This window comes from Haliotis rubra, unplaced genomic scaffold (assembly GCF_003918875.1).
Source record: "Haliotis rubra isolate DU_JTF1 unplaced genomic scaffold, ASM391887v1 Scf199, whole genome shotgun sequence".
Taxonomy (NCBI): Eukaryota; Metazoa; Mollusca; class Gastropoda; order Lepetellida; family Haliotidae; genus Haliotis; species Haliotis rubra.
In genome coordinates, this window is record NW_025765991.1 from 1,302,181 (window position 1) to 1,324,948 (window position 22,768).

Consider the following 22,768-nt stretch of genomic DNA (forward strand, 5'->3'; position numbering starts at 1 on the left):
TCCTGCCTTATCATTCAAACAATTTGCCTAACAAAATATACTACAAACAAAACGTATGGGAACACCCTAAAATTTGATAGTCATATATAAACTTAAACGTGGTGAGGTCATTTACTCTCTTAGGTAAATGCAACTGTTTGTGTGCTTAATGGGCACTTTAAACGACATGTTAGAACTGGCAGTGAAGCAACTGATTCAATATTCGTTGAGTTTAGGTGAAATGAAACATTGTCAAAAACAGAGAAAAACAAGGGTGCTGAAACACACCAGCACCATGTTTGATTCAAACGCCCAGACACAACAGCCTAGTACATCTGGAAGACAAGCCATGTTAATCTGTGATGATGTCTGCTGTGGTTAAATGCAGATATTCGGCTTCCTAGAAATCAAAAACAAGCGTTTAAGAAATATGTTCGTTGCAACACAGTGGGGGACAGTCTTGGTGTCTCGACCTGAGCATTTGTGTTTGTTTCAAATCTTTATAAATTCAAACATTATGTAAATGGCAGGGACTAACCAGTCTTGGATATACAACGAAACAGATTTAACTGAACGTGAAAGGCACAGTGAGGTTAAAAAGGTAACATGAAAGCAGGTGATCGGATACCACACAAGGTAGTACGTACATTAAAACCGAGAAGATATGAATTGATCTGTTTGGGCGTTTAATGACCTGCCTTTGTTACACAGGTTGTTTAGTAAAGTGACTCTAAATTTTAGTTGATCTTTTAGTCATAAATTGAACTTTTCTCACCAGATTTGTTTGGAGCAGATATAAACTGGAGTAGGTTGTGGCATTCCATTAAATGCCCCGCCTTTGTTCATCGACATGGGGTAAGCGCCAACATTCTCCACAAACAACCGGTCCCCGATTTCCAGCTCTGGTAAATGACACTTCTTGAAAAAGACAGTCCTCACTCGCACACGTCTGTCCCCAAACACTGGAGCTGAAAGTCACCTCACTCCGTGGAGCCTGGAACAGGAATACTGAGGAAGTAGGGACTTGTTTTGTCTATGAATTTGTTATCTGCAGAAAGGGCATGTGCAGCAACAGTGTGTGGGTGTGGGTGTGCGTCGGTGGGTGTGAGATCATAACATTACGATTCAACCTTTTTTTCTCCCGAGTCCATAGTGACTCTTTAATGTCATATTTCTCTAACTGTCCATATCCTTTGCAATATAAAATAATATTCATAAGGTTAGGGCATCAACCACAGTGTCAAATTTGCAGCTACGTTCAAGGTGTTACTTGTGTCACAGGGCATGGTATGTGAATGGACCGCTATCGCCTCTGAGGATCTGCAAACATCAGTATTTCGTCTCATCTTCTTCAAGTGATAAATCAGCTACGGTAATTAAAATCTTACCTTTAGCAACGACGGTTGTTTCGCTTGGGTGCATTTCCAAAATGAGCCGTTGAACGTACCAAACACAGTATCATTCAGAAAGTAAAGGAATTCTTTCTCAACGCCATCTGAATATGACAATGATTTTGACGATTTTGAGTTGAAATGTTTACTCAGCCTCTTATTGAGTGAATAGGTTTCCGAAATGATGCATATTTGGGACGTTCACCACGTGAAATAACAGAGTTCGGGGGAAGCAAGAGTTAGACCCACGGTGATCAGTGTCTGTCATTCCTAAGGGTCCACAGTCTTATACAGTAGCTTGTGGCACCTTAGCCTGTTATATAGACAAAGTTTATGGATAACAATTTCGTGAGTGCGACGTTTCCATACAGATTCTTGTACCTTTGGCAAGCAGGAATGTTATCCATAAAGATATTTATGTTTTTTAAGGGAAGTGTTTAAACTGATTTATCAACCACAAAATACCTCTGTAGATATCCCTCTGGAGATATCAAACGATATGTATCAGAGGATGTCAATACAATGACATTACGTAACGGCGCTTTGAAGACAATTCTAAAGTTAACCCCTAACAAGGTGTCATATACTATCAATATTATTTCTGCTTCTGGGGGCGGTGGGGTAGCCTAGTGGCTAAAGCGTTTGCTCGTCATGCCGAAGACCCGGGGCCACTCACTCACTCACCATCTGCTTCTGAAGCCGGCTACACTGAAGACACTAGTTATCACTATTACCAACAAAGGGGTTCACTGTTTGGACAATAATTTAATGAAAATAAAAATCTGGACTTTTGCAATCATGTATATATATTGTTTATTATGTTATGATTAACATATTAAAAATTCATGAGATGAGCATCGGAATCGTGCTAAACTTACTCTATAAATTATTCACATTTAAACATGATAAATAGAATTCGGTGTGGATATTGTTTTTAAACATTAGCTAAGTGTCATATTTGTTTGAAATAGATACTTTTTCTTGCCAATTTTGAAAATACATATCTTTTAGTCTCTGGAAAGGTATATATGTAAATGTGAATTCGTAGAGAATATAGAACTTGTCAATTATTTAATTCAAATGCAGCTGTATCATTTTCTTCCTGTATGCCCTACAGTAATCTTCGAAGCAAATATATAAAAGAAATTTATGTCCATCCAAACAAGCTTAAGTTTCCACTACTGCTAAACAGTTCAAATACTAAAGAAATTGAATACCCGTCCATGATTATTTTCTACGCATTGGAACATAGAAAGCATATTGTTTCCTGAATGTGTATAAACAATGTACCGAAATACAGATTGACAGATTAAAATACATATTGATCAGTTTCCAGGTAGGGGGAAAGCACAATTTTCATATTTCCCACAATAATCGCACACATGGAAATTGACAAATGAGAGCCGTTTTCTGTTTCCGAGTCATTCGGAAATTTACGGAAACTGTCGATGTTTTCCGAGGAGAGGCCAAACGTTTGTTCAAAGCAGAGGGTAGTACCAATGCAAGGGTCAGTGGTCAAAACTGAAATGCAGTAAGACAAATTGAATACGATGAACAGAAAGGTAAAAGAATGACCTACAAGCTCAACACAATTGTCTTGTAAGAAACGTAAGGTTTGATTGAACGCACGTTAAAATAGTCGGTCTGCCCGGTTTTCGATCAGGTTATTAGCATCGGGAGTGCCACCACTTGTGTATTTTATATATACTCGGCGTCATTAATGAAGAGTCAAGCTATTGGTAACACTATTTCCGAAAACTTGTAAAATATTCGTTTTTGTTTGAAATATATACAACTGAATTAAAACCTCTGCCACATTTTTTATTCAAATTGTCAATATGGAAATCCACCTGCCACTTAATGGCAATGATTTGCCCGTGCAAGTCGCTCTATCCATGGATGTGGAAGGACCATACACATGCACTGAAGCTTTTTCACTGTCGTTCACTGTTCAGGTACCTGTTTGAAATCGCAGCTTAAATTGAGACGTGTTCTAACACTTGCTGAAAGGGGTCAGGGTACAGGCCTTTTGGAATCTGGTCAAACTCAGCGGCAGGTTGCTGTCCGTTTAATGTGAGGCAGAGTGCAATTCATAGATTGTGGCAGAGATTTCAAGCCAAAGGGTACCTGGAATATGCATGGAATATGCATGGAATATGCATGGAATATGCATGGAATATGCACATCGTTCGCCCCTGCGTCACAGCAGTCCGAGATTATAGACACATGATTAACACTACGTTACGTAACATATTCCTTAACGCAGCAGATCTTCAGACAGAACAAAGTGCACCTGTGTCTTGGACAAGCGAAAAGGGTACACAAGATATTGAATGACCGAGTGCTTCATGTCTGTCATTTTCATTTTTTTCTCTGTGTGTGTGTGTGTGTGTGTGTGTGTGTGTGTGTGTGTGTGTGTGTGTGTGTGTGTGTGTGTGTGTGTGTGTGTGTGTGTTTTGGTCAAAACAACTGATGTTTGCTAGTGCTGTTTGAACTTTTTGTCTGTATGTCACGCTGTGTCACATCTGTCAACACTTTTAACATTATGCTGACACTCTTAGTTCTATTATTTCTGAGAAACGTTTCTTTACATGTGCTATATATCATTTGACCCTTTATAATTGACGCCGAGTAGCGGCAGAATCTTATAAAGACATTTTTTCTTCACCGATTTCGTTCCAATTTGAAATTTATGTTAATCATAACATTTTTTTAAAAAACAATATATGGTCGCAAAAGTCTAGGTTTTTATTTTCAAAAATTATTTCCAAACAGTGATTTATACTTTGATATCACATATCAAAGAGATCGCTGTGATTCTCCATATTGAAGCTGATTTTTATAAAAGATCTCCACATTCAACCATCCAGACCTGCGAAAAGTTATTCAGCCAAAAGTACTAACAGACACATATGCTGAAGAAATTATACAAGAGAATAACCATGTAGTCGTTGCCTGCACCGAAAACTTGATGTCTTATGTTGAGCGTACCTACCTTGGATCACCTTCTTTCCGATAACTGTTACGACCAGGGTCGCACACGATGACACAAAGTAGCGACCAGGTTCTGCTATTATCCTCACTCTGCAAATAGCAGGGAAAGTGACCATCAACCTCCTCTGATAGCGGGAAAGTGGTCCTCGAGGGCAATGTTGATGAGGCGTGCAACCTGCAAATACCAGTCAATACACGCTGACCATCAACCTGCAAATACCAGTCAACACAAGCTGACCATCAACCTGCAAATACCAGTCAACACACGCTGACCATCAACCTGCAAATACCAGTCAATACACGCTGACCATCAACCTGCAAATACCAGTCAACACACGCTGACCATCAACCTGCAAATACCAGTCAATACAAGCTGACCATCAACCTGCAAATACCAGTCAACACACGCTGACCATCAACCTGCAAATACCAGTCAATACACGCTGACCATCAACCTGCAAATACCATTACACGCAGTCAACACACGCTGACCATCAACCTGCAAATACCCGTCAATACAAGCTGACCATCAATCTGCAAATACCAGGCAACACAAGCTGACCATTAACCTGAGTGTTCCATTTGCATACTGCATCTACTCAGCGTGGTGTATCTAAGCATCACGGAATCACCGTGGTCATGCAGTCATGATTAATATTGAAATGTTGAGAGGACATTGATGGACGCTATAATCATATCATGCAACCAGAGGAAATCTCAGTCTAAGACAACATATTATGGATGTCAACTTCTTTATTCTATACAAAATGTTTCTGGGTTTTCCTTGCCCCTTCGTCGGGTGAATGGTAACTAACGGATAGAGGAAATTTAGATTTGAAATCATTTGTAAAACAAACAAGGCTAAAGGTCAACTGGGCACAGTAATATCCTCAACCTCGTTTACAGCATCAGCTGATTTGGATTTTGGAGGGGTACTAATGCCTTCACATTTGAGCAGTTTTTTTCTTAAAGAGCACACTTTATAACATGGCGGGACTCACATATATACACTGTTGTGTTAACGGCAAACTGTGACGGATACTTGATACTGATATTGACACATATTTATACCCAAGATCGATTGATATTTCGAAAACTGGTGATGTTTTCTTTTGTAATTTTGTGATCTCTCAGTGTTACCACAAACAGCATTCAGATTATTTACATGGTCTGACGTCTTCTTAATAACAAGAGTCTCTGAACAATGGACTTTGTGTATATGGCATATGGACTATGTTATATTTTGGTTATATTTTCTCAGTACAGATTTTTGTACATCTGGGATTTCACTTCCTGGATTCGAACCCATGCTCTCTTGGGCACCTAATCGCCAGGTCACAAGGTAGTGCTTGTAGTTGTAATTTCTGACAGATAGTAGCTGCTCCAGTTCTCTTGGGTCACACATCTCTCGTCTGTTAGATGATTCAGTGACATTTTGGAAAACATGGGATAGTTATTTTTGACACAATACCTTGGATACCCTCACCCATAAACGTCGTACGTATAAACATATTTCTAAGTTTAAAACCTGACAAAATTATCCAATTATCGGCACAGAAACTGGGCGAAAGAATCCATAGTTTAAGTAATACCTGTAGGTTGCGCAACTGTTTAAGTAAAGAAATTCTAGAAAGATGTGCAAACAGCTGATATTCTCTAGTCTCATATGACCCAATAATGATGATATATTGTCAAAGATCTAATGTCTGCACCTATTGAGAATATAGACTTAACAAAAAATACAAACTGCTGACAACGATTATTTCAGACTTCCTACATATCAACATTAACCTACGGGAGTCCTACTGCCTGAACTGAAAACAAGAACAGACTCCACCATGTGTTTTTGCGAGACAGTTTCCATCATCTGATTGCTTGGTTCAACATAGAACTCGGGATCAGCCCATTTAGGAAGGTATTATTGTAAGCCTGTGGATTTTAATTGAGTTACCTCTTTAAATTCCGCAGGAGCTCTCGTCTTCCCGAAGAAACCCCCTCCAATATCCAGGACACTCAGAGGAATGTTGAGTTCGGAGGCAATGGCAAAGGCCCTGTCAGCTCTTTCTATGGCATCAATGAACACACGGCCATCCACGACTCCACTTCCAACATGGAAACTGTCAGAAGCATACAATAGCAACTGAAAGGATTATCGACGAGTGAGTGAGTGAGTTAAAATGGTGTATTGGGATATCCCAGGACGCGATGGGCGATTTGTCTATTAAGCATTATCATGTTCTTTCAGACAGTATCAGTGTAGACACATGAATCTGTGTTACTGAGATTGAACGAAACGATATCACAAGGGCTCTGTTTCTGTTTGTCAAAAAAGAGCAATGAGAAAAACTGCAGTAAACTAGATATGGTGAACACTTCATCCCACGAAATGGGAGTTTGAAATGCTGAATTGTGAGAGGGAGTTTAAGCTTGGGACCTATTCGTCATTCAAAACTGTAAAGAGCTTGTGTACAAGGATTGAGCATGTCATCTTTCCAATATTTATTGTCACTTGTATCAAAACAATACATGACAGTTTCGATTTTCCTAGCAAGAGATTCACGGTGCGATGACAATGCTTACCATCCACAGATACGAATACGTTTATATGTGTTAACACTATCGCTTCTTATGTTCATTGTCGACAGGCTGAAGTAGAAGGCTTAAGTATGTGTCCATATTTGAGTGGGCACTTAGCATAACGTTAGATCAACAAATATCACAGAGAACCAGGAACAGTATCACTTAGCATAACGTTAGATCAACCCATATCACAGAGAACTAGGAACAGTACCACTGAGCATAACGTTAGACCAGCCCATCTCACAGAGAACCAGATAGAGTTCCACTTAGCATAACGTTAGATCAACACATATCACAGAGAACCAGATACAGTACCACTTAGCATAACGTTACATCAACACTATCACTGAGAACCAGATACAGTACCACTTAGCATAACGTTAGATCAACAAATATCAATGAGAACCAGGAACAGTACCACTTAGCATAACGTTAGATCAACCCTTATCACAGAGAACCAGATACAGTACTACTTAGCATAACGTTAGATCAACACATATCACAGAGAACCAGGAACAGTACCACTTAGCATAACGTTAGATCAACACTATCACAGAGAACCAGATACAGTACCACTTAGCATAACGTTAGATCAACACATATCACAGAGAACCAGGAACAGTACCACTTAGCATAACGTTAGATCAACCCTTATCACAGAGAAAAAGATACAGTACCACTTAGCATATCGTTAGATCAACAAATATTACAGAGAACCAGGAACAGTACCACTTAGCATAACGTTAGATCAACCCTTATCACAGAGAAAAAGATACAGTACCACTTAGCATAACGTTAGATCAACACATATCACAGAGAACCAGATACAGTACCACTTAGCATAACGTTAGATCAACACATATCAGAGAGAACCAGGAACAGTACCACTTAGCATAACGTTAGATCAACCCTTATCACAGAGAACCAGATACAGTACCACTTAGCATAACGTTAGATCAACAAATATCACAGAGAACCAGGAACAGTACCACTTAGCATAACGTTAGATCAACCCTTATCACAGAGAACCAGATACAGTACCACTTAGCATAACGTTAGATCAACACATATCACAGAGAACCAGATACAGTACCACTTAGCATAACGTTAGATCAACACATATCACAGAGAACCAGATACAGTACCACTTAGCATAACGTTAGATCAACCCTTATCACAGAGAACCAGATACAGTACCACTTAGCATAACGTTAGATCAACACATATCACAGAGAACCAGGAACAGTACCACTTAGCATAACGTTAGCTATAACGTTAGATAACGTTAATCAACACTTATCACAGAGAACCAGATACAGTACCACTTAGCATAACGTTAGATCAACACATATCACAGAGAACCAGGAACAGTACCACTTAGCATAACGTTAGATCAACAACACATATCACAGAGAGAACCAGATACAGTACCACTTAGCATAACGTTAGATCAACACATATCACAGAGAACCAGGAACAGTACCACTTAGCATAACGTTAGATCAACACTATCACAGAGAACCAGATACAGTACCACTTAGCATAACGTTAGATCAACACATATATCAGAGAGAACCAGATACAGTACCACTTAGCATAACGTTAGATCAACCCTTATCACAGAGAACCAGATACAGTACCACTTAGCATAACGTTAGATCAACACATATCACAGAGAACCAGGAACAGTACCACTTAGCATAACGTTAGATCAACCCATATCACAGAGAACCCAGATACAGTACCACATAACGTTAGATTCACAGAGAACCAGAACGTTAGCATAACGTTACATCAACACTATCAGAGAGAACCAGGAACAGTACCACTTAGCATAACGTTAGATCAACACTATCACAGAGAACCAGATACAGTACCACTTAGCATAACGTTAGATCAACACTATCACAGAGAACCAGATACAGTACCACTTAGCATAACGTTAGATCAACCCTTATCACAGAGAACCAGATACAGTACCACTTAGCATAACGTTAGATCAACACTATCACAGAGAACCAGATACAGTACCACTTAGCATAACGTTAGATCAACCCTTATCACAGAGAACCAGATACAGTACCACTTAGCATAACGTTACATCAACACTATCACAGAGAACCAGATACAGTACCACTTAGCATAACGTTAGATCAACACATATCACAGAGAACCAGGAACAGTACCACTTAGCATAACGTTAGATCAACCCTTATCACAGAGAACCAGATACAGTACCACTTAGCATAACGTTAGATCAACACATATCACAGAGAACCAGGAACAGTACCACTTAGCATAACGTTAGATCAACACTATCACAGAGAACCAGATACAGTACCACTTAGCATAACGTTAGATCAACACATATCACAGAGAACCAGGAACAGTACCACGTTAGCTATAACGTTACCATCAAGCACGTTAGATACACTACAGAGAGGACCAGATACAGTACCACTTAGCATAACGTTAGATCAACACATATCACAGAGAACCAGGAACAGTACCACTTAGCATAACTTAGCATAACGTTAGATCAACTTAGCATAACTTATCACAGAGAACCAGATACAGTACCACTTAGCATAACGTTTAGATCAACACATATCACAGAGAACCAGGAACAGTACCACTTAGCATAACGTTAGATCAACACTATCACAGAGAACCAGATACAGTACCACTTAGCATAACGTTAGATCAACACATATCACAGAGAACCAGGAACAGTACCACTTAGCATAACGTTAGATCAACACATATCACAGAGAACCAGATACAGTACCACTTAGCATAACGTTAGATCAACACATATCACAGAGAACCAGATACAGTACCACTTAGCATAACGTTAGATCAACACATATCACAGAGAACCAGGAACAGTACCACTTAGCATAACGTTAGATCAACACATATCACAGAGAACCAGGAACAGTACCACTTAGCATAACGTTAGATCAACCCCTTATCACAGAGAACCAGATACAGTACCACTTAGCATAACGTTAGATCAACACATCAGAGAGAACCTTAGAACAGTACCACTTAGCATAACGTTAGATCGTTAGATCAACATATCACAGAGAACCAGGAACAGTACCACTTAGCATAACGTTAGATCAACACTATCACAGAGGACCAGATACAGTACCACTTAGCATAACGTTAGATCAACACATATCAAAGAGAACCAGGAACAGTACCACTTAGCATAACGTTAGATCAACAAATATCACAGAGAACCAGGAACAGTACCACTTAGCATAACGTTAGATCAACACATATCAGAGAGAACCAGGAACAGTACCACTTAGCATAACGTTAGATCAACAAATATCACAGAGAACCAGATACAGTACCACTTAGCATAACGTTAGATCAACACATATCAGAGAGAACCAGGAACAGTACCACTTAGCATAACGTTAGATCAACACATATCACAGAGAACCAGGAACAGTACCACTTAGCATAACGTTAGATCAACACTATCACAGAGGACCAGATACAGTACCACTTAGCATAACGTTAGATCAACACATATCAGAGAGAACCAGGAACAGTACCACTTAGCATAACGTTAGATCAACACATATCAGAGAGAACCAGGAACAGTACCACTTAGCATAACGTTAGATCAACACATATCACAGAGAACCAGGAACAGTACCACTTAGCATAACGTTAGATCAACACATATCACAGAGAACCAGGAACAGTACCACTTAGCATAACGTTAGATCAACCCTTATCACAGAGAACCAGATACAGTACCACTTAGCATAACGTTAGATCAACACATATCACAGAGAACCAGGAACAGTACCACTTAGCATAACGTTAGATCAACACTATCACAGAGAACCAGATACAGTACCACTTAGCATAACGTTAGATCAACACATATCACGAGACATATCACAGAGAACCAGGAACAGTACCACTTAGCATAACGTTAGATCAACACCATATACAGTACCACTTAGCATAACGTTAGATCATCACATATCAGAGAGAACCATATACAGTACCACTTAGCAGAACGTTAGATCAACAAATATCACAGAGAACCAGGAACAGTACCACTTAGCATAACGTTAGATCAACACTATAGCATAACGTTAGATCAACACATATCACAGAGGACCAGATACAGTACCACTTAGTACCACTTAGCATAACGTTAGATCAACACATATCACAGAGAACCAGGAACAGTACCACTTAGCATAACGTTAGATCAACACATATCAGAGAGAACCAGGAACAGTACAACTTAGCATAACGTTAGATCAACAAATATATCAGAGAACCAGGGACAGTACCACTTAGCATAACGTTAGATCAGCCCATATCACAGAGAACCAGATACAGTACTACTTAGCATAACGTTAGATCAACACATATCACAGAGAACCAGGAACAGTACCACTTAGCATAACGTTAGATCAGCCCATATCACAGAAAACCGGGAACAGTACCTGATCCCAACTACATTCAGTTCCATTCCCTTAGCGGCTGCAAGAAGAGGCCGGACTTGGTGCTCTTCACATCCATACTGGATGCTTAACCGGTGCTGCACGTCATATTTGTCTGAAGGTTTTATTCTCAGCAACAATCTGAATTGTTCAAACAAAAACAAAATTACTGACTAAAACAGCAAGAACTACAAACTATTTATTCTGCCTGGGACACAATACGTTTTTTTCGTTTATTCTTTCTCATTCTGCAGGAACAGATCAGTTGTTTTTATTTTATTTTTGTGTTTGGAAACACCATATTGCGGATTTTAAACTAGGGGATGCGTATGTGCAAAGAGTAACAAGGAATTTCAATAATTGTGCTATAGTTGCAGCCAACAAATAATGCGAGTCGTTGTTCAGAAACATGCAAGATTTGTCATGAGACACATTTCTGCAAAGCACTGAAAATGAATATGTTATTGCAACACTAAATGTCCCGATGCGATTTTATCATTTTCCAAAGCTTACTTATCTAGGAGTGTATGGTATTCATCTATTATATTTGGATAATGAGGATAAATTAATGTACGTAACAGAACCTTAGAAAGTTTCCAGACACAGTTGGGATTCACGCTCTACTGACGCTTCCACCTCAAAACAACTATGACCTGTCTACATAGCGATGACATGCGTCTACTGTTGAGTAAGACAATATTTTGTATCAAAGTGATGCCCTGCTTCATCCGACCTCAGTGAAGGGTTATGGAAATGGCACGTGCATATTGGAAAGTTACAAATGACAACTGGAACAAGCAACTTGTTGAGGGCTTGTATACCATGTGCCATGGAACAACTGGTGATGTCAGATTTCTGTGGGAGACAAACCGCCACCTCACAGGAATGCACAAGGTGTGTATATATAAGTTTAAACGGAATGAGAGATGGTACACCGTTTAGCGGAAAGGGTGTCTCAAATAAATGACGTGAAAATTTCGTGAGTGCGACGTTTCCATACAGATTCTTGTACCTTTGGCAAGCAGGAATGTTATCCATAAAGATATTTATGTATTTTAAGGCAGGTGTATAAACTGATTTATCAACCACAAAAGACCACTGTAGACATCGCTTGGGAGATATCAAACGATATGTATCAGAGGATGTCACTGTAATGGAATTACGTAACGGTGTTTTGAAGAGCGTTCTACAGTTAACCGTTACCAAGGTGGCACATGCTATCAATTATCTTTCTGCTTCTGGGAGTGGTGGGGTAGCCTAATGGTTAAAGCATCCGCTCATCACGCCGAAGACCCGAGTTCGATTCCCCACATGGGTACAATGTGTGACGTCCATTGCTGGTGTCCCCTGCCGTGATGTAGCTGGAATATTGCCAAAAGCGGCGTAACACCACACTCACTCACTCACTCACTCACTCACTCACTCACTCACACGGGCCTTTTTCAATCAGATGCATTTCAATAAAGTTGTTTAATGTATGCACACATCCCAACCACAAACTCTGATTCCCCGCCATTCAAATTCTTTAAAATGCTATGTGCTGTCAGGCAGTGAAGCGCCATTTAAGACAACTAGTTATGTCTGTATATTTGTCATATTTACAGGTAATTTACCTTGCGTGGGCATGAGTTGACTTTATTTTGATGAGTTCATGCTCGCTGTCAAATGCCATCAAATCAATACCAGCAGCCGCCGCATATCTGATGTCTCTACGGCATTTGACACTGTGGGAGTAGACGATGTTGCATGGCTCCACGCCCAAACCAAGAATAGAGGCCATTTCATTCTGAATGAAAACAAATAAATCACGATAGAATTATCAAACCCTCCAAACATTCACTTAAAGATAATCTTTTTAACAGAATTATTGTCAATAATAATGTTCGACATTATATTACACAAATACATGATTGCAAATGTATCAATACTGTTATTGGACACACTTCATTTCCAGAAGGTGCCAACAAGCGTCCCTCTTTTAGTAAGGTGCCATTTCATTCTGAAGGAAAATATACAATTACCATTGATTGGTCGAACTTTGCACACATTGACTTTCATTCACATAAAATTAATTTCAAGATATAGAATTCTTGTCAATGACATTACATTACATTAGACAATGTCAGTTGTAAATGAATAATGATATTTCACACACTTCACTTTTCAGGAGGTGCCAACAAGCCTTCCTGTTTTGGTAAGTTACTGACGTTGGAGATATAATGTCCCTACCCTGCTGGCACAGTCAAAGTAGACACCGAGGTCAGCTAAGAGAGAGAGGATCTGAGGGTCGTTGTTGCTCTTGACAGCTGAAATAGATGCAGTCAAGGGTCTTTCTGAAAAACTCTGTTCCACATAATACCTTCGCTGTTACATATCCAAGAGACAAATCCAATAGTAAACATTTTAAAGGTTGTTTTTTTATTAGTTTAGTTTATTTATTTATTTGCAACAGAAAGCATCCTGTCCTCACGTGGACGAACGCTAAGTGCTCTGAGGTCGTCGCATTCAAGATTATTTCACTTATGTATGTGTGGGGTTGTTTGTGGTTGCTAGGAAACCGGTAGCTCACTCACGTACTCAGTGACATCGGTGGTTTCTGATTTTTAAACATTTTCTGAATTTAATGATTTTGGAATCTCAGATTTCCAAGTTATTGCAAGAAAACACTTCCCGTCAAATAGAAGTTACAAAACCCTTTCCACATTCATAGACATTTCTGCCAAAATCAGAGTCGATTGTACAGTTGTGACTATATCATGAGCAGATATTTGTTTCAGCTGTATTACAGCTGTATGATGTTGTTTGTAAACAAATCGGGTCTGAACCAGACAATCCAGTGATACAATGACAGAACAAGTGTTTATGAATCACTATGCAATAGTGATGCTACCAGGTGTTCGCGAAAGGTGAGCGTATCCTGCCCTACCGGTGGCACCAGTCATAAACATATGCTAAGTCTAGTCATTGTTTATCTGCAATAATTTGGGAACGTATGGTATATGTCAAAATAGGGAATTGCATTGGACATGATTTTTGTCACTGATGCATCAAATTTGGAAATTTCTTCCTCATGTCTACCATGAAACTTCTTGAAAGCTTTACTGAGGCCTTGATTGTTGTAACCTTGATCAAACAACTTCCGGGCAAGAGTAGCATGATGCTCTGTGACATCCTGATAGCAATGGTTACAGCTATGATGACCTAAAATGTCAGCGCAGGATTCATTTCCGATTTACCAGCCATGTTTGTATGTGACTGTACATGTCGTTTCTGTCATGGATGATCACAAATGATACAATTTGATGTTTATCGACAATTAAATCGTGACCAGGGTGTTACATTCGAATTTGCTCCTTTTTCTAGCAAAAGCATATTTGGCTCCACGATTCAGCTCTGAAGAATTTGATTATCGATTGCGATGACCATAGGCGTGTATTTTCTCCTTAAATCTTTAGTGTTGTTTATGTTGAAGGTGAGCTACAGTGGTCGCAGTTCACATGGGATGTAAAGGGAGACAGAATTTGTCCCAGAATTTTGTACACTCGAAACTGTTACATGAAAAATAATATGCCAGCAAAGATACAATATATTTAATATGAGCGTCACACTGTTCCTCACTGACTATCCACTTATAAAATATATTACACGCGAAAGAGTGTTACATACTGAATAACACTGCCACATAACAATTGTTATATTTCTACGTACCGTAGAATGGCTTCACTCTGGGAAGATACTTGCGCCATTGTTTCAGCTTTCCTTTGACATCATCCATATCAATCATGAAGAAGGCTTCTTCAAAATATTCATCCTTGAAGAGAAAATATTTTATGAACATCTTTCGTAGACACTGAATCTTATCAGAATAATCCTCATCTCTAATAATACTGTGTACGGTCTGACACTTCATTCTTATTTTGCTGATTAAGTTACTGATGAAGGTAGATCTAGTCACTACTCCACAATGTATTCTTATCCTTCCGTTGCAGCTGGACGAGATGTATTACTTTGTAACAATGAGTAAAGAATACCTTTTCCGTTTCCTGTTCAATAATTCTGTTGATTTTGTCTTTGAGGCCATCATCATCTTCGTACAGTAGCGCGCTGTCCATTCTTATAACTACTGCTCCCTGAATGAAAAACAGTTTTCATTATATTTGTTTTCTATGACAACCAACAGTAGTTCAATCACTGAATGTCTGATTGAAATGATTGACCAATATGCCTCATGAAGACACATAAAGGGCATGACAAATGAATTTGTGCCGTGATGTGCAGGGAAGAATCTTACTTAACGCCTCTCATTTTGATGCATATTTTTGTTTATTGATTCATTCTGTTTACAGGTATGATTCTTGGGGGGATCATTCTAAAACCCAACATGTGGTGACTACAGGCAGTATTTTCCGTGCTGCTTCCCAACCTGGGTAACAAGGGCTATGCTAACTTTCTTTTTTGGCCGCAGTCTTTTATTCAGTGATAGATCTGACAGATTTAGAATTGAAGTCAAACACCGTTCTGTTGAAGATTTAAGGGAGTTACGTAGCCGTTTCGAGTTATCTGAGGTAATGAAAACTAAATGTGGTTAAAATCAGTTACCAAGCTTTTACTTCAAGGCAATCCTAAGTTCGACACAGCCACAATGTTCTATGCGGAGCTAGATCTGACAGTTATAAAATAGCAGTCACACACCGTTCTGTTGAAGTTACGAGTTATCCGAACTAGATATGAAATACACAGTTCCCAAGCTTTTACTTCAAGGCAATCGTAAGTTCCACACAGCCACAATGTTCGAAGCGGAGCTAGATTTGACAGTTTTAAAATAACAGTCACACACAGTTCTGTTGAAGTTACGAGTTATCCGAACTAGATATGAAATACACAGGTACCAAGCTTTTACTTCAAGGCAATCGTAAGTTCCACACAGCCACAATGTTCCACGTTCTTGGTATGAACCGTTAGAGAGGCATTCTAGAAGCTGTGAGCAATAGGAATGACAAGTGTTTATGGATGATCAACTTCTTTATTGTACAATAGGGACGTTTCGGTGTAAATACTTATACCGTTGTCAAGCATGCTTGAACTCATCTTTATTACATTTAATGTACACCGTTTACACAATCTGTTTTGTCTTGAAATATTATAATATCTGCCCTTCTCGATCATGAGATCATGTGTAAGACCTCTTAATCTAGATAATGAAACGAAGAATTTTCTGAGATTACTATCTTGGAGGTATTGCTCTGTATTTAAAACAGATTTAAAAGGATTTGGACAACTGTATTAAAGATGAATTCCAGGTCTGAATGTACATATCTTTTAACCTTTGTGATACAGCATGATAAAATCACTTTGAGCAAGTAATCTTTCGTGAGATAATACATCATTAAAACCACAATGATTTAGTAAATTTCTGACATTCGTTACCCTATTTGATTTTCCGCTAGTGTCAAACAAAGACATCATATTATTAGGGGTGAAACAGTATACCGCGGTATTAGTAGAACCGCGGTATTTTGCCTACGGTTCGGTATATCGTAATGTAATCCAAAAATTCGGTATTTTCGGTTTTCGTACCGTCAATTTCTTAACCTTTTTATACCTTTCCTAAAATGTCTAAAACTCGAATCGTTTTGTCAAAATTTATGCATTTCTTTGCCATATGTCAATTTTTCTGCATTATGATCATATCTCATATACCGAACCAAAGCGAAGGTCTTGTACCGCAATACGTACCGTACCGTTGTAAGAGCGTACCGTTTCACCCCTACATATTATAACATTTCTTGGGGAGTGTTGATACAGCTATATCGAAGAGTTTTACCCAGTACTTCATAACGTTTATCTGTGCTTCTAGATAAAGTTGGAAGCGACCGCATTCACCATAGATCATCACATTTGGGGTATTTAATTTAACTCCTAAGACTTTTTACAAGCGTACAAGTGAACCTTTTCCAATGCTTCCAAACGAGGAAACCCCCAAACCTCTGCCCCATGTAACAGAATTTGTTTAATTTTGTATCAAATATTTTGAAACATGTTTTGAAATTCACAGTGCCCAGCTGGGGTTTGGGAGAAGCAGTTACTCTGTTGCATGGGTCGCTGCCGTCGCGCTTGTCACGTATGAGTTTCCACAATGGTTTGGAGTCATGATCATTATATGCCTTTAAATATGTGCTGACATAACATTTTGCATCATTCTGTAAACATTGTAAGAATATGATATAAGTGAGTGAGTAAATATTTAGCGTCACATCGGCAATATTGCAGCCATATCGTGACGAGAACAATTTATATCAATATTCAGATCAATAAATTTAGAACGTAAAAACCTGTCATCTAAGGACGAATATGATATGAAAAGGTCTCGCTGATATATATTATACAGCGTGTTGTACTTAAATAACATTTCAAACACAGTTTTAGTTGTTCAGTAGTAGTGACACATTTACACCATATATGTATGTTCCTCAACAGTTTGGAAACATTGCAAAATCTGTTATAGTGTGTGACCACCCACCTACTATCTTCTACTTCCGTAGTTGTAGGTATGTATACTTACATCCGTCTAGCTGAGACGCCGGTACAGGGCGTGCTTCAACAGAGACACGGGATCGAGGCAGGTCTCGATCATCATATCACTTATATACTTTGAAACGCGCGGTAATAGCCAATCTTATCACACTACGACACCGTCCTAAAAATAGTGCTAATAAACCGACCTGTTTTCTCCCTGAGAGGCTTTTGGTGACAGGTGGGAGGGTCCTTGGTCGGCCGGTGTGTACCAGCTCTCAGGTGTATGTCATTAGATAAGAGAACACTTCTGAGTACACACATCCGTATGTGGGTGTGTTCTTTGGTTCTTAGATCCTCGCCTGTGCACATATATGCATCCATGGAAGCAAATATTGTTGTGTCTGTGTACCACCAAATATTGCAAGTCAAATCTGCTTAATCTGGTTTGCAAGCTTACGGTCGAAGCGCCTGTGATAGTATTGCGATATACTAGAGTCAATATTGATTGGACGAGCGGATCCTATGCCTCACGGACATACACCTATGCATCTGTAATATCTGGACATATTATGTAGTGTATGGTTTTGTATTCAAATGTTTGTGTTTTTGTCCCCCGCCGCAACGCGGAACGGGGGACTATGTATTCAGCAGTGTCCGTCCGTCCGTCCGTGGGTGCCGATTCTTGTTAACGCGATATCTCATGAACTGTTTGACCCAATGCCCAGTGGTTAAAGCGTTCGCTCGTCACACCGAAGACCCGGGTTCGATTCCCCACATGGGCACCAAATGAATATAATAAAAGCAGCGTAAACATAAACTCACTCACTCACTCACTCAATTATGTCGACAGTCTACTTTGGTGATTATGCAGACACCAGTCATTTCTTGTATGTGACCAAAAATAAAAAAGTACAAATATGTTATAAATATTTCATTCTTCTTTAGCGGCGGGGGACATTGCTATATTAGTGGCAAACACTTGCCGACTTTACATTCGGATCTGGTCACTGGCCAGTGTGTAACTAAATGCCTCTAAATTTACTTGTGTTCATTTGCATTTGGCCAATGTCATTGTAGTGTCTCTACTTTTATCTATGCATGAACGAGTGTCTTCATTTAAATAGATGTGCGGGTTCCTTTCCAGTACCAATGCTGAACTATTATGCAAATCTAATGGCCCACATATTAGCTATTTTATTGATGAACAATGGCTATTACGGACTGTTTATCTGCAATTATATTGCAGTTTAGAAATTGGACACACTCCGTTTTGTCATAAAGGGCACGATGCACCATTCCCAGTATCAGCGAAAGGAAAACACGTTGTAGCTTTACATGATTAGACATGAATTCCATGCACTTAAATTTTGTTTTTGTATTTATGTACCATGGATTGGTGTAATTACCATAACAAATACTACTGAAAATTGTGACTCGAGCGAGACATACGCACATAATGCTGTTCCTCGCATCTATAAGCAATTGTGTTGTCTTGTATACTGCAACCTCGTTATTTCAAGAACTTCACATGTTTCAAAACATTCATCATCGCTTTGGGGCGGTGGGGTAGCCTAGTGGTTAAAGCGTTCTCTCGTCACGCCGAAGACCCGGGTTCGAATCCCCACATGGGTACAATGTGTGAAGCCCATTTCTGGTGTCCCCCGCCGTGATGTTGCTGGAATATTGCTAAAAGCGGCGTAAAACAAAACGCACTCCCTCACTCATCATCGCTTTGTCTATATGAGTTCTGATGTTCACTGCGCACAGATGCACATCGTTATATGTATCTGTTTTTGTGTAATTGGGTTCTTTGAACTAAGTACATAGTTGTCTCAAATGTCGCTGACACAAAATGTTTATACATTGGGCAATACACAGAATGTAAGTGATAGATGTAGATTAAACATTATAGACAGGACGAGGGAAGCCTGGTGATGTCAGGCGTTTAAAAACAAAACACAACATCACTGTTTTCCACCATTTCTAAACTACAGTTCATCATATTTATCATACATACCTGCCTGCGTTACTTTTTGTGTAGAAACGCTGAAAAGTTTTGTTTAATTAAATACTTAAAATATATATTCATTTTTTTCCTTAGCTTCAGGTAAAGAGCAAGTGGTTTAAAGTAGGAGTTGAACTTTGATGTAGTCTCAATGTAGACTAGATAGTAGATTATAAAATTAGTATCTTAATTTGTAGCCGAGGATCACAAAGTTCCACTTATTAAGAACATTCCGTAAAGGTATCACAGCTGTAATAATTATTACTTTGTCCAATATGTAGATAATGATATTCTTCCCTAGTTTAAAGTATTGGTTAAAAACACAAAGGATTTTTTTCAAAAATACGGGACATAATTTCTTAGAAATCAGAGCGACAAAATATATTTTTTAATCAGCATGGCTCCTATCATGGTGTACAGGTTGTTGTAATAGTCGGGTAATGCTGAACGAATTTGTTTTCAGAACAAACTGTATCAAAAAAGCATTTTTAAAGTGTTTAGAAGCTGTACTCATGAAGTAATCGGTTTAATTTTGTTTGTTTGCTTGTTTGATTACACAATGCCATTTAGAAAGTGGTCAAATGTAACATTTGGGATTACACTTTCTTAGTAAAGTATAAATTTTAGTACTTTCTTGGGTTGAGTCCCATCCAGGATTCGAACCCATCCCCTCAGAGTGAGGCACCTAATCGCCAGCACACAAAGTCAGCCGCCTGACCCGCTCAGCCACTGCGACTTACACAAAAATGGAAATCGGACAACTGGTAGTCTAGACTGCGGACTTGTTTTACGAAGAAAGTGTAATCCCAAATATAACATATGTTATATGTTTGTTTGTTTGTTTGTTTGTTTGTTTGTTTGTTTGTTTGTTTGTTTGTTTACTCTTGAACGCCGCACTCAACAATAGTCCAGCTACACGGCGGTAGTCAGTTTGAACTACCTCACCAACAATAATACAATATTACTTACGGCTGCCCCGCAACAGTAATACATATTACGAATAGCTTACATCCATCAGTAATACCTAGCACGAAAAGCTACGCTTTATCAGTAATACATATTACGAATGGCTACCCAAACAATAAAACATATTACGAATAGCTACCCTCCAACAATAAAACATATTACGAATAGATACCCCCAACAATAATACATATTACAAATAGCTACTCTCCAACAATAATACATATTACGAATAGATACCCCCAACAATAATACATATTACAAATAGCTACTCTCCAACAATAATACATATTACGAATAGATACCCCCAACAATAATACATATTACGAATAGATACCTCCAACAATAAAACATATTACGAATAGCTACCCTCCAACAATAAAACATATTACGAATAGATACCCCCAACAATAATACATATTACGAATAGCTACCCTCCAACAATAATACATATTACGAATAGATACCCCCAACAATAATACATATTACGAATAGATACCCCAACAATAATACATATTACGAATAGAATATACCCTCCAACAATAAATAATACGATATAGAATAGATACCCCCAACAATAATACATATTACGAATAGATACCCTCCAACAATAATACATATTACGAATAGCTACCCTCCAACAATAAAACATATTACGAATAGATAACCCCAACAATAATACATATTACAAATAGCTACCCTCCAACAATAATACATATTACGAATAGCTACCCTCCCCCAACAATAATACATATTACGAATAGCTACCCTCCAACAATAATACATATACGAATAGATACCCCCAACAATAATACATATTACGAATAGATACCCCAACAATAAACATACATATTACGAATAGCTACCCTACAACAATAGCTACCTCAACCAACATACATTACGAATAGATACCCCCAACAATAATACATATTACAAATAGCTACCCTCCAACAATAATACATATTACGAATAGATACCTCCAACAATAATACATATTACGAATAGATAGCTACTCCAACAATAATACATATACGAATAGATACAATATACGAATAGCTACTCTCCAACAATACATATACATATTACGAATAGATACCACCCCAATAATAATACATATTACGAATAGATACCCTCCAACAATAATACATATTACGAATAGCTACCCTCCAACAATAAATTGATATCCCCCAATAATAAAACATATTACGAATAGATACCCCAACAATAATACATATTACAAATAGCTATTCTCCAACAATAATACATATTACGAATAGATACCCTCCAACAATAATACATATTACGAATAGATACCCCCCAACAATAATACATATTACGAATAGATACCCCCAACAATAATACATATTACGAATAGCATACTCCAACAATAATACATATTACGAATAGCTACCCTCCAACAATAATACATATTACGAATAGATACCCCCAACAATAATACATATTACGAATAGATATCCCCAATAATAATACATATTACGAATAGCTACTCTCCAACAATAATACATATTACGAATAGCTACCCTCCAACAATAATACATATTACGAATAGATACCCCCAACAATAATACATATTACGAATAGATATCCCCAATAATAATACATATTACGAATAGATAACCCCAACAATAATACATATTACGAATAGCTACCCTCCAACAATAATACATATTACGAATAGATACCCTCCAACAATAATACATATAACGAATAGCTACCCTCCAACAATAAAACATATTACGAATAGATACCCCCAACAATAATAATACATATTACAAATAGCTACTCCCCAACAATAAGACATATTACGAATAGATACCCCCAACAATAATACATAT

The 22,768-nt window shown here is 38.4% G+C and overlaps 1 protein-coding gene across 1 annotated transcript in view; it reads right to left on the reverse strand.

Annotated features, from left to right (window-relative positions):
• LOC124275159 (ornithine decarboxylase-like) overlaps nucleotides 1-18,058 on the reverse strand; it is a 65,641-nt gene extending 47,583 nt beyond the window's left edge. The window contains exons 1-2 of the mRNA XM_046710656.1: nucleotides 17,991-18,058; nucleotides 15,460-15,558 (exon numbers count right to left, since the gene is read on the reverse strand). Coding sequence (XP_046566612.1) covers nucleotides 15,460-15,540 — 81 coding nt within the window. The 5' untranslated portion in view covers nucleotides 15,541-15,558; nucleotides 17,991-18,058. The remainder of the gene's footprint in view (nucleotides 1-15,459; nucleotides 15,559-17,990) is intronic.
• Between the last annotated feature and the right edge of the window lie 4,710 nt (nucleotides 18,059-22,768).